The following is a 16,945-nucleotide window of genomic DNA, read 5'->3' as shown; positions in this document are numbered from 1 at the left end:
GAGTGTCCAGATTGCACAGGTGTTGCTGTAACAGGTTAACGGATTCCACTGTACCAGGTACTAATGACTATTGGTCATTAAATCTCCATCTGCTGCAAATGCTTTAAGGTGTGATATTATTACATGGTTACTTGTGTACAAAGTGACCTGCTAATTAGTAAGGGTAAGTGAAATTAAATTAATGCATTCTTTGCTATCCAAACTTTCTCATGGACAAATTTAGACAAGTCTTATAACTTGGTATTATTATAGTCATGAAGGAAATGATGATTTCAAACTGTCTAGGTGAAGGGGAGCAGTGTAATAAGCAGCACACACAATAGTGTAAATGTGGTCTAATTTTATTTGGTGATTTTAATTGGGAGACTATGCATTGGTTTTGTAACCATGGCATGGAGGGATATTGGCAGAATTTTATTTCAGGGAATTTTGTAGTTTATATTTCACACCAATGAAACCACATATCTGGTAATTCATTATATCCTTTAATTGTACATTAGATAATCACACATAATAGCTGTATTGGCCTGTCAGATCAGTATTGCTCCATATCATACTTCAGACAGCCATTCCTCCAATATCTCCTGTATACAAATACAGCAGTAATACCTCTTTTAAGCATCTAACTCTCCACTAGTTATGTAGACAAGGTCTTTAGCCTTGCACACTCCCTAGCAGATTTTTCAGGTCCAGAGCTTATAAAGATCAGAATGGATGGATGGATCAGTGAGATTATATCAACCAATCGAACTAACATAAGTTGGACACTGACTTTGCCCTTCTTCATCACATTCCACAAGTAGATAGCTTCATCTTTAGGAGCTCAGGACAACCCTTGCGAACATGGTTGGTGATGAGATCATTAAATGCTTCCTACGTGAATATATTTATCATGATACTTCATCTATTTATAAGGAGTATCTCTGTCATATAGTTTGGTCCCATAAGTTGTGAACATAAATTAACATACATGGGCATCTGGACAATTAGTGCCCAATACCTCAGGTTCACAGTACACAAATAAGGTAAGCAAGATGATTCTATCATTCCATCACACAAACTGGCTCACACCAGGTACTTTAGGGATGTGCCCAGGTTTAGAATAGTGGTGGCTACAAGAGACAGGGATGAGTCCAGAAATGTTGTGTGAGGCCTTAACTCGTGTATGGCAGAGGTGAATTTGTAGTGGTTGTTGAGTGGTAGTGGTGGCTATTTCATTTGAGAGGTCATCGGTACCGACCGCTGTGGGCTCATCCCTGCTTCATGGTTTGTAACAATGTTTAGTTTAGTACATGGGCCGTGTACATAAACAGTCCAGGTGGACCTAATATCTTGCAAAAATGGTCCAACTAGATCACATGTGACAACAAAATGGTTGTGATGATATACATAGGATAGTTGATTACTTCACCCAACAGTATCAAAGTTAACATCCCACCCATGGTACACCACACATGTTTCCACTCAAATAGATAGCCAGGCCATTTGTTAGTTTATGAATGGAGCCATACTAGTATATAGTGCTGTGGTAAGCTTTCTGATCGGCCAGGCAAAGTACAGATAACTTGTTTCTGATTGTCCACTTAATACCTCAGCTTCGATACAGGGTGGGTTAGGAATTTAGGAGTATGCAATAATGAAAAAGACTATATCTCAATAACTTTCAATAATGAAACCAATTATCACAATAATAATGAGTCTTTATAGGTGCAAAAAAATTGTTTATGAGCAAGCAAGTAATTATTCTCAAAATGGTTCAAACAGCACTGCCACAACTGGTTGGAGAAATGTCTCACAAGTGTACCCTCAAACTGCCCTTGTTAACAGTATACAAAGGTTTCTATTATCTCAATAATTAGAAAATCAATCACAGCTGTAAGTCATACAGGTGTATAAGTGATTATTGCACAGCACTAATCTAGGTAACCAAAATTGCAACAACAGCAGGCTATTTGTCACTACAAAGATTTGAAAGACATTCTAATCACAATTGCTTATAGACCCTAAGGAGTGGTCCGGCTAAACATTGCTATGGCTTCAGATTTCATGATGTTTTATTTTTATGGGGAAACTGAGGGCAGAAGCGTTGAGTGTTCTATTACAAATACAAAGTGGAATAACTAGACATGGAACAAGTCTTTTACCTAGTAACTTACTTTTCAATAGCAATACTTTACCTTTCAGATTCCTTTACATTAGCATCTATAGAACATATACATTTTTTGCCCTATAAAAAAGTGGATGCACTTTTCACGGCATGTATTAAAGTGCCACACCCTTGTGCGCACAGAGTCTATACTGTTATCGCTTTTCTGAAAACATTTCATAGATCTATCGTATCATCAAGCTTGCACAAAGTACGTAATATATTTTAAGGTGGTGGATGTAAAGTGAGGTAGGCTGCAAAAACTAGGGCATACCCAACAGCACTACCAGTGAATACAGAATGAGCATTAATAGCCATGCACCGTAGCATAATTAACAAGCTGACAATTGGCTGTTTCTTCTGCTTGGCCTCTGTACTGACTTGGAAAAAGAACTACGGCAGCTTTGTAAGCAGCCCAGTTATTTGGCCACAGTGGAAGTATTAGTGGACTGTAGCCTTACTATGGAGCTAGCTACCAATATAATGTAATACATTCCTACCATAGATATTCGAGTGTATTCTAATATCTATGTTCCTACTTACCATTTATAGTACTCTAGTTTCTTTGTTCAGTAGTTACCCCACTGAAACTTGGTATAATCATTGGAAGACATTTGATCACTTACACTGATTTTCAAAAACAAACCGCTGTACAAACATCCTGCAAGTCTGAAACGTAAAAGCGCTTTAATAAGAGTTGTAATGTACGTGTTACGTCACCTCGTGATTCACCCGCAAAATACTGTGGTTGCATATACTAGTCACGTGAGTGACATGGGATTGGGTGAACTTAGTCAATCCCGTTTATAAGTTTCCACGTCGTCAAACGAACAATTTCGTTTCTCACGTGATCCAATCCGGGTCAGACCCGGATAATTTGTAAACCGGGTCTGACCCGACCCGGTTTCAACGCTGGCTATTACTATGAAAGAGATACTGTGTCCTCTTTCAAACTAGCTACTTACACTACATGTACACTTACTCTGCACTCACAATAATCATGATAGAGAAAAAGCTATTATTGTGATATAAGAAACACATATTATTTAGTGAAAAGCTGCTTGATATTTGCAAAATATGAGGATATTTCTCTGGCAACATGTGGTGATCCATAAAAATCAATAATATTGTCGACTTCGTCAAATCATTGTTATAAAATGATTGAATAAAACTTGTCATGTGAAAACATTAACATATTCAATTCATTTAATGTATCATGACTATTGTGATATAAGTTCCACGATAACGTGATTATCGTGATATTAAAATTTTCATATTGTGGCATCACTAGTCCACGTTACACCATATAGTGAAACCTCTATAATCCGACGCTCATTGGGATAAGAAATTTGTGTCAGATTATTGAGGTAGTATTACATAGAAAACTATGTCAGATTATAGTGATTACAGAGCCGTTAGATTAGAGTGTATTGTCCAAAGGTTCTTGATTACATCAAGACTTTACAATACAGGGCCATAATGCTCCCTTACTTATTATACCATTGCTTAGCTCCTTTGCCACATGGTGAATCCAGGGTGAAATCATGATAATCAGGGTGGAATCACCCAATACTAAAATCTTATGGGACTTTAGCTTGGCAATTGACTATACATATGCTGCTAATTGTCCAGACATCGTATTGTTTGATTATCAGAAACGGAAAATATATTTTGTGGAAGTGTCTTGCCCAGCAGACATTAATGTGGTAGTTAAAGAAGATGAGAAGTTTAGTAAGTACACCTCTCTAGCAGCTGATTTTCACCAAATGTACAATATGCCAGTTACTATTATTCCTGTGGTTCTGGGCTCCACTGGAATTGTTTCAAAACGATGTTTGACTTACTTGAATAAACTCCCAGAGTTTTCAATGACACTTTTTGGCCATCTGCAGAAAGTAGCACTGATAGGAACTGTTCGTCTTCTTCAGTCAATTAATTTTAATGTATGAACTGTTTGTCCTATGTTTTATACATGCTCTTATGATCAGTTCCTTTCTGTACAAATGTGTGTACATGCAAATTCTTAATGAATAGTAGTAGTAGTAGTAGTAGTTGTAATATTGGTGGTGATGGTCCTGAATGTTGCACTATAACGTGATTCCCAAGCTATCAATGACTGTTCGGTGAAACCTTTCAAGCAGAGCTACCCACAGCAGGGGGGGGGGGGGGGGGGGGGGGGGGATGGGGCATTTTTCCACAGGCCCCTTGAATACCTGCTAAAAAGATCGATATACTCTAATAGAGCAGTCAGAGTATTCTTCAGAGGAGCAGTGTAGCAAGCTATGTATGTAGTTATAAATAAGGAGATATAGTTGGTGAGGGGCAGCTATTGTCATTGCCAGCATGTATACATAATGACTTTTTTTGGTCTTTGATTTACAGTTAATATAAGCTGAAGTTGTGATTCATAGTGTAACCCTCCTTGCCCCTGGGGCCCACTTTAACTCTTTGTCCTGGGCCCCTTAATTTCTCTGGGCGGCCCTGCTTTCAAGCACAGGAAATGATATTATATTAGTGACTCCAATGACTCCTGTACCTTCTGGCTTCTATGTAGTGTACATGTGAATGTACATATAGATCTCAGACGATTGTAAGTGTACTGATTTCAGTTTTGTAGATTTTTTTACTATGTAAATCACTAAATTAAGACTATACTTTTAATGGTACACATAATCACCGACCACTTCACAAACATGTATTATATTATGATCAATTGTTGAGTTGATGATGTGTAGCAATTGATAAGTGTTTCAAATATATCTCAAATTGGTCTGTTAATTGTTCCCACTGTACGTCACATCCACCAGCAATATCTTTGTTAACACTTCACCATTGTATTGTGAATTAATAGCAATCTGTGTTATTGGGGTGATTTAGTAGGTAATGTTTGGTTGCTGTATTTAATGGCTGGTAGATTATAATATAAATACTTCATATAACTGTAACAGTTTAATTGATTTTAAGAGATGTGATGTGTGTAGCGCCAATGTTGAAGAATTGGATGTGTGTGTGTGTGTGTGTGGGTGTACATGTCTGTTTCTGTATTATGCGTACGTGTGTAAGCAAAGATTTCATGTAAAAGCAGCCAGTGATGTGATGAAGGTTTACAGCTGTACAGAGCCTGTATTTACATTCAGCCAGGTAACCTAAAGGTATGTGATTACTTCCAGCCAAGTTATGATCAAAGTACAGGTGAAGTATATTTCACATGGATCTTACACTGTACCGCTAATCGTGGAATTATTGGATCGATGTAGTAGATGTTGCTCACAATAGAAGATGGATGCTATATAGGAGATTAGTGTGTATACTGTTCTGTGTAACAACAGGATAAGTAGTCCATAAGCATTTACTTAGACTGCAAGATGTTAGTGGATCAGTCCATCAGGATTTTTTTCTGTGAGCTCTTCATGTTATGTTGTAACTCTAAATAACATATGCTTTCAATATTAAGTCTTTGTCATCATGAAATAATTTTGATTTCATCCATCTGATAATCAAAGTATTTCTACATCATGTCTACCCTTAGGAGCACCAATACCATTATTACAGAAGTTGCCTACAGGTCACTTCATGAATATGTACTACCAAGGGATACTTAGGGACTTTGCAACTACATCCAAGCTGCTAAAATTATTTTTGTTGATTATTAACTTGGATCTGTCAACATATTAGTACATAAATATTGCTACTTATGCACTGAAGAATGTTTGTTGGCCTAAAATTATCATTTTAATCTTACAGAAACTAATTCTACAAACATAATTCAATACGTTAATATAACACCATTGAGGATATTATTTGTGACAACAATACAGTATTATGTCAGAACTAAAACAAATTACCTTCAACAATTTTTATCCTTATATAGTTTAACACATTAATCTTGAGTCTTGATATGTACAAATGTTAAAGTTAACTGTACAAATATTGCAAAATAAGAAATTGTCACACAATTGATTGTCCACACTACACGCCTGCTGGTCACTCCCATGTGATCTTAAAGCTGGAGGTGAGGTCAGCATTTATACCAGTCAATAACAACACATTGTTGGTAGTGTTGAACTGGAAGCCAGATATGGCTGCTCCATTGTATGATGCCTTACTAGGGGATCCCCCTACTCCTAACACCTTCACAACTCCTAAAGGAGGTATCTTCAGTAGATCACCAGCCTGTATATAGTACACAAATGAAGTTTGAGGAAATACAAACAAGTTTGCTCAAAGGGTCTTATCAAGAGTTCATAATATTATAGGGGGGGAGAGTATCCTACTTCAGTATGCCCTGTACAAACGCGAACGGCCAAGTGTTTCCGTTTACCTTCGCTTTCTATCGGATATTGCATTACCACCTGAAGTGTAAAATTTCAAGCACGTGTTGTGGTGTGCTCGTGCCATATCGTTAACGTTTATTGATGTGAAGAAACTTGTGGGATGGAGACTACCCCAACGAGGCCATTTAGCCGTTCCAAGATCTGCCGCGATAATAGTAGCGATCCGGATTATGCTCCTGTCTCAAAACGGTTGCGAACGGAGCTCAAGGTTGCTCCTGATTTGCCAACCACGCACCTCTTTCTGGAAACTGAACCAACGCCAACATCCTCGCCAGCACCGCTGCTTGAAGGTTCATTATCGCTTACTAGTACCATCAGTGGTGGAGTAGAAGTGGTAAATCCAATCGAAGAAGAAATGTACGGAGAGACTTCAAACTCTAGTGAGGCACGCGTGTCTTCTGTGGAGAGCAGTGCTATGGAATTGATACCAAAAGACGATGAAAGTTCGAGGTCAGGTTTATCAGAGAATGACAGGAGTGTAGAACGTGATGGAATAAGTACTGTCCCGCCTCTAAGCCATTTCCAGCAGTTGGTTGTAGATAAGTTTCCTGAACTGAAGCCTACTTTTCTTGAAGATTCACACAAGAACAGCATTTTGGAAATTACTCACAGAACAGTACACTACCATCCACCTGCTGGATATGTAAATCGTGTAAGAATGGTCTTGTATGTGAACAGCAATGGAGATAGATATTGTTATAATGTTCAAGCTTTGCTAGTATCTGTGAAAGAGGGAGTGGTTTCTACGGATAAAGAATTTGTTGAGCTTTGCAACAGTTTACGGCATTGTAAGGGGTTTGTGTTTTGTCCAGGGATCAGCTATCAGAGATATCAAGATGAATACTATTCAGTGCTCCGTTTTCACAACAAGCAAGTTAACTTGACTGAATCTCCATTTCAGCGGGTAGAATCAAAAAGTTGCTTGCGTTGGTATAAGTTACCAAAGAATGCCACATTTGCAGAGCAAGCTTCTGATGAAGTTCTTTGTACACATTGCAAACGTCTTGTTTCACGCTTGGAGGATCGAAAAAAGATCTCAGAAAATGTCAGTCCTTGTAGGCGGGTCAAACGACAGTCTGCAAGCTCTAATTACCCAATAATGTATTTATCACCAGCTAGTGTAAAGAAACGGAAGGAAAATATGCAAGCAGAAAGATCCAAAGACAAGGCATTGTTAGCCAAATTTTCAAAGCTAGATATCACCTTGGATGATTCTCAGCATGATGAAATGTGTAGAATTACAGATGAATTGGAAACCCACCACAAGGATCAGCTGGAGGACATCTACCAGGAGGCTGGTGGTTCTAGAGAAGCTATTAAAGATATTTGGCAGGCAGACAAAGAACGAGCTGACTTTTACAAGGATCAGAAGAAAAATGGTATTTAACATTTAATTTGTATGTAATATTTTAATTTCGGTTTACTGATTAGGTTGTGGGAAGCGAGGGAACCGATGGAGTCTGGTTACTATTCGCATTGGTAAGGCATAACTACTCTGATATGAAATAGTATAGTATGTCCAATGATTTTTTTGGAATATTATTTTGCGGGACAAGGAGCACTACAAATGTCCGAACTTGATCAATTCTATTCTTGAGTTATTAAATGTTTTTGTGAATCAGCTCAATGTGGACATACTATATAGTTTGCTTTCTCTCTAATGTAGCTCTTTCTGTGTTTGTAAGAAGTCCTGCGGCATACGAGGCTTTGAAAAGCTTTAATATTCTTCACTTGCCTGCAAGAAGCACTTTGCAAGCATACACTGGATGTTTTCTTCATGAAGGAGGTGCATCATGGGAAAGCATAGCCAAGCAAGTTGAACTATTTCAACAATTTAAAGCATCGCAGAAGGCTCAAGGAAAATTGGAACCCCTTGCTGACGGTGTCCTGATTTTCGATGAAGTAAAGGTCATTTCACGCTTAATGTGGAACTCAAGAAGCCAGACTATCATAGGCCTGGCAATGAATGCTGAGGACCAGCAGTCTCTACATGATGTGTACGAGCTGTTCCACAAGGACAAAGCTGTTGAGCAAACAAGCTACATCATGCAGTTCTTGTGGCGTGACTTGACCTCATCTTTTGATATAGTTGGACCCTACTTCACCAGCTCAGAAAATTTTACTGCTAAAGTCATACATGCATGTGTACTTGAGACCATTCAATTATTTCAGGTAATTGCAATAAAAATAATATAAAGTATTGTAACTTAGATATGATATTCTTTTAGATACATGGATTTTCTACCAGCTTACTTGTATGTGACGGAGCAGCACCCAACCTGACTGTGGTGAAGTCGACACATGGCCATTCTGGGGCATACAATATCAACAGTGAATTAAGTGACCAGTACGAGGTTAAACCATATTTTGTTAACCCTTTTAATCCTCCCCATTTAATTCACTGGTTGATTTGCCCAAGTCACCAGGTAAATAATCAATCATTTCAATGTTTGCATTAATATGTGTATTTAGCTGAAGAACATGATCAACGCTCTCCACTCATCTCGTCCAGGTGGAACAAAACGTTTCACCTTGGATGATAAGCAGTTTGGTTGGCAAACAATAGTGGACATGTTTGACAGAGAATGTCAACGTGTAAAGAATGGTAATGCACGTATGATACCAAAGTTGCGTGAAGCACACATCATCCGTGACTCATGGATCAAGTTGAATGTAGCACCAGCAAAAATTATGCAGGTTAATTACAAACAGAAATGACATGAAATACTCATCATTCATTTCTTTTACAGCAGGAGCAAGTACTTGGTGAACTGTTTGACTACACTCAACAACATCAAGATGCTAATCAAGTGAAGTACACTATGAAGTACCTTGAGGCATGCAGCAAGATTTTTGAGAATGGTCTGCTAAGTCATGATCGTGTTACCGATGTCAATTCAGCAATTCTTAAAAACATTAGAGAAGGGTTCAAGTTTTTTCGCAGCTGGCACAACTCCCTATCTGAAGCCGGTAAATACCTAACAACTATCTTTTGTACTTATTTTACAATGTCATGTTTACTAGCCACTCCGAATCAGCCAATACAGCCTAACAAATTTCTGGCATGGCAAAGTAAGTAATAATTTGTAGTATTTATTGGTACATTGCTGTTGGCATCATTATGTGTATTTTTTTTGTAGCATGGGATTTACTGAGAATTTGTGTTTATGGATTTGAGTCTTTCTGCACCTATTTTTTAAACCGATATCCTAACCGATTTGTTAGTCCTCTACGAGTATCTGGCAGTGCAGTGGAATCTTTATTTAGCCAGTACAAGAGATCAGCAGGTGGCAAGCTGGATGCCATTAACTACCCGATTTCAAGAGCAGCCCATCTGATCAAGGAGACTGTATCTACCCATCATTCTGGTTCAGGATATAGGAACCAGTCTCTATGTACTTTTCAGGGAGATGTCTGCCTGAAAAGGAAACAGTACAACAAATTACAGAAGTAATACAAATATTTTTAATATTGTGAACAAATCATGAGCTAATTATTGTGTCCATAAGAATTATTTCTTTTTGCTTTTCAAGTTTACATGGTGGGTTAGTAGAGTATCCCTTAAATTTTGTCCAGAGACAGAAGCTGTTCCTTTTTTAATAGCAGATGTGGCTTTATAAGAGTCCAAAAATTCTTGAATGCGTGTGTTTGTCAGTTTTGATACAAATTCATGAAATACATCATCTATGACTGATGACTGGAAACTTTCCGTAGACTCGAAACGGCTTGTCAGAACAGCTGAGAACAACTCCTTATGCTTAGCTTCACTGTGAACACGCTTAACAGTTTCTTGTACCAGCAACTTTCCATACTTGCGAAAGCCTTCCTCATTGCAACACGTCTTCACAGTTCGATCTACTTCCTGCAAAAATGGTAGTACTTCTTCACAAGGAAAGTACATGTACCCTCTATCTCTATATTGTAAGTATTTTGGTACATGCTCCTTGTTTTTTGTGTTTAATGCTTGTAAAATATGAATCTCTTGAGATACCTTTTCTTTTTGCTTGGTTTGATCGGACTTCATGGATTTATAGCGGCCATGCAACATGCTTGCCAACGTTGCCCCACCAAATCGGTAGTACACATCAACAGGATCAACCGTGGCACATTGGGCAGCAGTTGTATCAGATGATACCTGCAATGCTGATTGGCTCCCTTTAAGCAGCTTATTGAAGACTTCAGCCAAAAAAACTAACATAAAGATCTTTGCCACTTCATGTCCAACCATTTGTGCTTCATAGAAGCTCACCCACTGTTGCCGAGCTAATAGCAGAGTGTTTGTGGTGGCATCAGATGGATCTAATGGTAGTTGGGCAAGTTCTGTAGTGCTTTTGACTAAAAAAATACTACACTTCTGGTGCCACTGAAATTGAAACGTTATAAACTTGTCCTTCTTCTGTGCACAGGCTAGATAAAGCTCGATAAACAAACTCTTTAGACATTTCACAACGAAAAAAATATCCTTGGGTTCAAATGCCAACGAAAACTCTTTGACTGAAGTGTTAACGTGCTCTGTCAACTTGTAGCGGGTGACATCTAAGCAAAACGCTGCTACCTCGGACAGAGATAGTACACGAACTTGCTTGACAAGGCTTTCCCGTTCCTTCTTAGTCGCAACCTTTCTTCGTCTTGCTTTCTTAGGAGCAGGTTCTGTTGGCAACTCATCAAAATCTGGAGACATCTCTACCACGCATTCTTCTAATCCCAAGTCAAACTGCTCTTGCCGTTCCATTTAGATCACACCATGTATTTTTGTGACTTCGCGTGATATCGATGATCACTTTTCGTCACGTGACTATTTAGCACCTGGATGTGGCAATAAGTATTGCATCATAACTTGGCCGTTCGCGTTTGTACAGGGCATACTGAAGTAGGATACTCTCCCCCCTATAATATTATGAACTCTTGGTCTTATGCATGTCACTAACTTGTACAGAAAGTCTTTATGAACGACAAATACATTAAAGGGACAATGTGACGGATGGAAGCTGTTATGATTTCACTGGCAGTAAAATCATAACATCACGTAATTTTTAGTTCATATACTCCGTTTTCCACATTGACATGGTGCGTAGGGTACGGTGTACTGCGGGCGTTGGAATATAACGAAAATACCATGGTGGATGGGAAAGCGCCAATTCAAGAATATGCCTATCCATAGAGATGCTTTCACAATGGCAAAGATAACAAAGCTAAATGGATCTCTCAAATGATAATGCTGTCGCCATCTATCTACTGGAATGTCACAAAGCATTGCTGGGACAGGAAGCACCACAACAGACAACATACAACTATATATACGGGTGAGTAGAGAAGTGATGTATGTGTAGCGTGAAGTATAGACCAGTTCTGTTTTCCGTCTATTATCCCGGGTCCTCCATCCAGAAACAGGAGGGTAGTTCCCTGATAGCCACTGTCCATTGTTATTGTAGTGCATTGGTAGCTTTTAAGCCAAAACTTGTGCTGACACACTCAAAATAAGCTACATACTTCGAGGCATAGCTATTTGATAATATAATATCCAAACTTGGCTCAATTTTTCACATATCAAATTGTATTTTTAGTTTTTGATTACTTCACTTGTGCAGAATCGCAGAAATGGAAAATGATATCCAGCTCTTCCCAATTATGGTATGAACTCCTGTATTCACTTCTACTCCATCTGCACATCGCTCTCTACTGACTGGTGGTGATGATGATGATGAAATGTAACAACAGTTCCTACCTGTATTTATTGAAATATTATATCTTAACTGCATACTCCAGCAGGGGCGGATACAGGGGGGAGGGGGGTCAAAGGGGGCTCTTGACCCCCCTCCAAAAATTTTTAGTATACCAAGATCGAAATACTCTAATAGAGCAGTCACTCTAATAAAGCAGTCACAGTATTAGAACAGTGTGTAGTGAGCTATATATTTAAAGGATTTTTATGTACATTATTAGCTATAAATGCGTGGTTGGTGAGGTGGGCAGCTATTGTCAGCTGGCTGTGACCTTTTTTTTTTGTCTCACCCTATCAAACCAGAGACAATGTAGTGCCTCAGTTCATTTTTGACCCCCCCCCCTTTCCATAAATCTGGATCCGCCCCTGTCCAGGCATAGTTTTTTGATAATTTAATTTTAAAATTCAGCTCAATTTTTCACATATCAAATTGCATTTTTAGTTATTTTGATTACTTCACTTGTGCAGACTTGCAGAAATGTAAAATGATATCCAGCTCTTCCCAATTATGGTATGAACTCCTGTCTTCACTTCCACTCCATCTGCACATCGCTAACTACTGACTGGTGGTGATGATGATGATGAAACGTAACAACAGTTCCTACCTGTATTTATTGAAATATATATCTTGTTTCTATTTGACTAGTTTATCTGCAACAGAAATGTGTGAGCGCTCTAGACAAGTGCAGGACAGAGGGGAAATGTACCAATAGTTCAGGAAGTTAAATGTAATCAATCCATTCTCTTTGTATAGATTATCAATGAGGGAAAGCTTAGGAGAGGTAGAAGCAGACTATAATTTGTGATGGACATGATCGGTAACTCATTGTTACATTCACTGGTTGGTTATCGACCTACAATATGTACAGTGAAGAAGAAATTACCTTTCACCTGTATGCAGATGCTGAAAGGGGTATGTTTTCTGATTCAGAGCCAAGGTAAACGTGCAATGGCAGCCCTTGTGTGACTAGAAGATTGTGTTTATGTGTGTAAGAGGAAACGATGACAGAAGAATATGAGGTTTAAGAAGTGACAGACAATGAAGATGAAGTACAGTAATATGGACCAAGATGTGATAACTCAGCAGGTTATTATGTGAATATTTTGATTGGATCTGTAATATGCAACTATGCATATGCGTCTTCTGTTATTAGTGTCAATGTTTATTCACAGGTGGTAAGGAGGTGAAGGTTTTATGCTACGTGGATAAGCTGTTTGAGCTGGTTGGGAGTCAGTGTAGATCATGTCATTGTTGATGCAAGATCACCACCAGATTTGCTGGATGTACATTAGTGATCAAGATGAAGTGCAGTACAGGGCATGTGTATACATCGTCTTTTTCTCCTACTATCAGAAATGCAAACCAACATGCCATTTATAAATCTAACTTAGTCTTTGCTTCTGCATTGTTGTTTAGTGGAAACAATCACTACAAGATCCAGCAGTTTTTCAATTTTATGGATGTTAAGTGCATCTCACCTAGTACGTATTTCACCTAGCATGTATTTCACCTAGTACGTATTTCAGATACCAAACACTTTACCTCTGCCCAGCAATTTCAGATTTTTACACCAAAACTATAGCAAGCCAACATTTTTTATAATTCACTGTTTATTTTACTAGGACTGTGTTTTACAAGAATATGGTTAAGAAGAAGTTGTAGTTTCTGGTGATGGACGATGTGACTCCCCAGGAAAATGTGCAAAATTGCATACACATGATGGAGACATCAATCAATGTTATACTACACAGTGAGACAGTGGACAAAAGAGAAGTCCATAATAAGTCACCCAACATGGAGAGAGAAGCAGTTGACAGGGTAACAAAGCATTTAAAAGAGAGTATAAATATGGTTGAGATAACCACCGATTCGTCGACTTCAGTTACAAAGATGCTTGGTGTGTTTTTAATGTGCATGAGTGATAGCAAGGCCAGTGTGAGCATGATGTTCTGACGGAGCCACCCACTACCATACATGGAATGCAGATACCATATTTTGCACGTAGGGATGCTGACTTTAGACTGCTACAAAATTTTTTGACTGACAAATGGTGGATGACATCACTGAAGTACTTCACCCTGTTCAAAACAGGGATGTTCTATACAGTGGAACCACTCCATATGGGATACATCAAGAGTGTCACTATCAGTCAAGTACCCTTATTTCAGGTGTAATGGGATCATGAACAACTGTCATGATTATCAACATTTTCCTGTGAGGGGTTACCACTGTAAAATTTTAGTGTAAAATCTTACATATCTGGTCTTGTAATTATGTACATAATATGCAGGAACACTGGAATGTTGGAGAACTTCCATAATACGTTCTTGTCATATTGTCCAAAAAGAATTGCATTTGGGTAAGTTCGGTAGAGTTAAAATATGAATGCACATTAATTGGGATGTGATAGTGATTCGGCCTATAGAACAAGACTACAACTGGCTAGACGACAATGCCCATGCTGATTGCAACCCCAGACGCCATAGTGAAAGCCAGGATTACCTATACCATTGATGATACAGAAAGCAAACCTGCAATTGTAAAGTACCGTAAGAACTGCCTACTTTTACTTCTCTGTTTGCTTCTAACATTTCTTCTACTCTTGAGGAAGACGGTCCATCGCTGGGTGGCTTGTTCTTGCAAGGTCCAGACTACTTGCATCATTCCGTGCAATGCTGCCCCCTTCCCTTACAAGAACATCTTTACGCCCTCTGACAAGTAGACTTACACTGGCATAACTGCAGTGCACAATGAGTTTTATATGTAGAAAAGAAGCACATATATTAATGCAAACTACCTGCTCATCATTGTCAATTTCTGTATCAAGGTTGGCATTGTTTGTTGATTCGTCTTCGTTCCAACATGTGTCGACAAAACCTTCAGCCATTGCGAATCTTCATCAGATACATGCAGGGGCGGAGGAAGTAATTGATATGAGGGGGGGCTGGGCTGACCCAGACTTATGGAAATGAGGTTCTACATTGTCTCTGGTTTGGTAAGGTGAGGCCAAAAAAAAAAAAAAAAAAGGTCACAACCAGCTGACAATAGCTGCCCACCTCACCAGCTACGCATTTATAGCTGATAAAGTACATAGAAATCCTTATATGGCTCGCTACACACTGCGCTAATACTGTGACTGCTTTATTAGAGGGACTGCTCTATTAGAGTATCTCGATCTTTATCGCAGTTTTCAGCCCCACTCCAAGAAAGAGATAATTTCGGCGTGGTATCATTCAGAGGGGGGGAGGGGCAGACCAAGGGGAGACCTCAGCCCCCTAGCCCCCCTCCCCTTCCGCTGCCTATGGATACATGTGAGCGTAATTATGCAATTCATAACAATTACGTGATCAATATGTGTTTACAAGCTTACGCAGCTTCCTTCCGTTGCATTGTCCCTTTAAGTAGTTTTGTTCACTGTGTATGCTGAAGCAATTAAAGCATGTGTAAAATAGTTTTATACGTACTACACTGTAGCACACTTTTACCCATTGTATTTCAACAGAAAAGTGACTGCCTCTGGAAAAGCTAGCAACACATGTATATGTGCAAGTATATATCAGGAAATGCTAGTCTTGAGTATTATGGTTGAGATAATGTGTACCAATTTTTCATACATTTTATACCAATTCATTACTTTAACATCCCAGTCTGTAACCATACAACTTATGATGTTCAACAGTTTGTCTTATAAACACAGTATGGTTCTAGCTGTTTTTAGACCATGTGCAGTAAGGTGAAATACTCGAATTTCATTAGCTACTTGCAGGTATATAAATCCTATAGATCCCTTGTTTATGTCTTAATTGATCCCTGTCTCTGGGGCAATACAAAACATGGCAACTATGCCTGTAACAATGGTAACCCATGGGTGTTTAATTGAATAGCAATTATGTTCCCTTACAAGTTACAGGGAGGTGTATTGGGCTTGTTTCCACAATGAATGCTACATTTGTCGTGTCACAAGCAGCTGTGAAGGTACAACAACGAGCTGTGGTCTAAAACACCAAAACACAGGGTTCCATGGAATTTAGAAACCCTTAGGCCCTGTAGTAGCGCCCTCACTTCACTCATGCGCCACAACACAGGGCCTTCGGGTTACTAAATTCTGTAGAACCCTGTGTTTTGATGTCTAACTATTATGTAAACAATGATAAGCATTTTACTGACAGTCAATATGTCATTAACAAAATGCCATATAACTGTTATATAGTATGTTCACGTTGAGCTGAACCCTGAAAAACAGCTAAAAATTAAAAGTGGATTTTTTTCTCAACAGAGTTAGCATTTCTGCCAACCAGATGATTATTGGTAACAGCAAAGATGTCAACAACAGACACGTACGGTTTGGCTCCATTACAAGTTCGGGAAAGGGCTCTAATGGACAATGTACTTATATGGCTTCTCCATAGGAAATGTATTGTGAAAATTTTGATTGGCCGTAAATATTATGTCAAACATTTAAACAACAAGATTTTGAAATATTTTTAGCGGATCAAGCAGTACTACAAATGAGCCAAATTTCAAGATCGTGTGTAATTGCATCCATGAGTTATTAAATGTTTTTGAGGATTCAGCTCAACGTGAACATACTATAGTACTGAACACACATATTTAACTACATACCTGTCCAGCAATGTCACTGATCACCTGACCTGAACTACCACTACTGGTAGCATTAAATGTTAAGAACATCCACCTGTGGAAAATGTTACAAATATTGTAGATGCTAACTAGTATAGCAC

The 16,945-nt window shown here is 38.6% G+C and overlaps 2 protein-coding genes and 1 long non-coding RNA gene across 4 annotated transcripts in view; 1 reads left to right on the top strand and 2 right to left on the bottom strand.

Moving 5' to 3' along the window:
* Positions 1 to 464: 464 nt before the first annotated feature.
* Positions 465 to 2,842, bottom strand: LOC136257789 (uncharacterized). Its single transcript, XR_010702161.1, has 2 exons — positions 2,690 to 2,842; positions 465 to 873 (listed from the first exon to the last, which is right to left on the bottom strand). It is a non-coding gene; the product is annotated as an uncharacterized lncRNA (long non-coding RNA).
* Positions 2,843 to 6,026: 3,184 nt separating this feature from the next.
* Positions 6,027 to 16,945, bottom strand: part of LOC136257560 (uncharacterized) — a 35,592-nt gene continuing 24,673 nt past the window's right edge. Inside the window, exons 23-24 of the mRNA XM_066050788.1 lie at positions 16,827 to 16,899; positions 6,027 to 6,319 (exon numbers count right to left, since the gene is read on the bottom strand). Coding sequence (XP_065906860.1) covers positions 6,131 to 6,319; positions 16,827 to 16,899 — 262 coding nt within the window. The 3' untranslated portion in view covers positions 6,027 to 6,130. The remainder of the gene's footprint in view (positions 6,320 to 16,826; positions 16,900 to 16,945) is intronic.
* LOC136257559 (uncharacterized) lies at positions 6,384 to 11,370 on the top strand. Of its 2 annotated transcripts, XM_066050787.1 has the most exons (8): positions 6,386 to 7,859; positions 7,912 to 7,959; positions 8,147 to 8,652; positions 8,709 to 8,906; positions 8,953 to 9,177; positions 9,231 to 9,450; positions 9,505 to 9,552; positions 9,621 to 11,368. In XM_066050787.1, the coding sequence occupies exons 1-8, from the start codon at positions 6,581 to 6,583 to the stop codon at positions 9,932 to 9,934; spliced, it is 2,838 nt and encodes a 945-aa protein (XP_065906859.1). In that variant the 5' UTR covers positions 6,386 to 6,580; the 3' UTR covers positions 9,935 to 11,368. The 2 variants fall into 2 exon arrangements, with proteins under 2 accessions (XP_065906858.1, XP_065906859.1); XM_066050786.1 differs by having other exon boundaries at positions 6,384 to 7,859; positions 9,231 to 9,552; positions 9,621 to 11,370.

This window comes from Dysidea avara, chromosome 6 (genome assembly GCF_963678975.1).
Source record: "Dysidea avara chromosome 6, odDysAvar1.4, whole genome shotgun sequence".
Taxonomy (NCBI): Eukaryota; Metazoa; Porifera; class Demospongiae; order Dictyoceratida; family Dysideidae; genus Dysidea; species Dysidea avara.
Note: the sequence above shows the minus strand (reverse complement) of the source record. Positions and strands in the feature narration are given on the sequence as shown.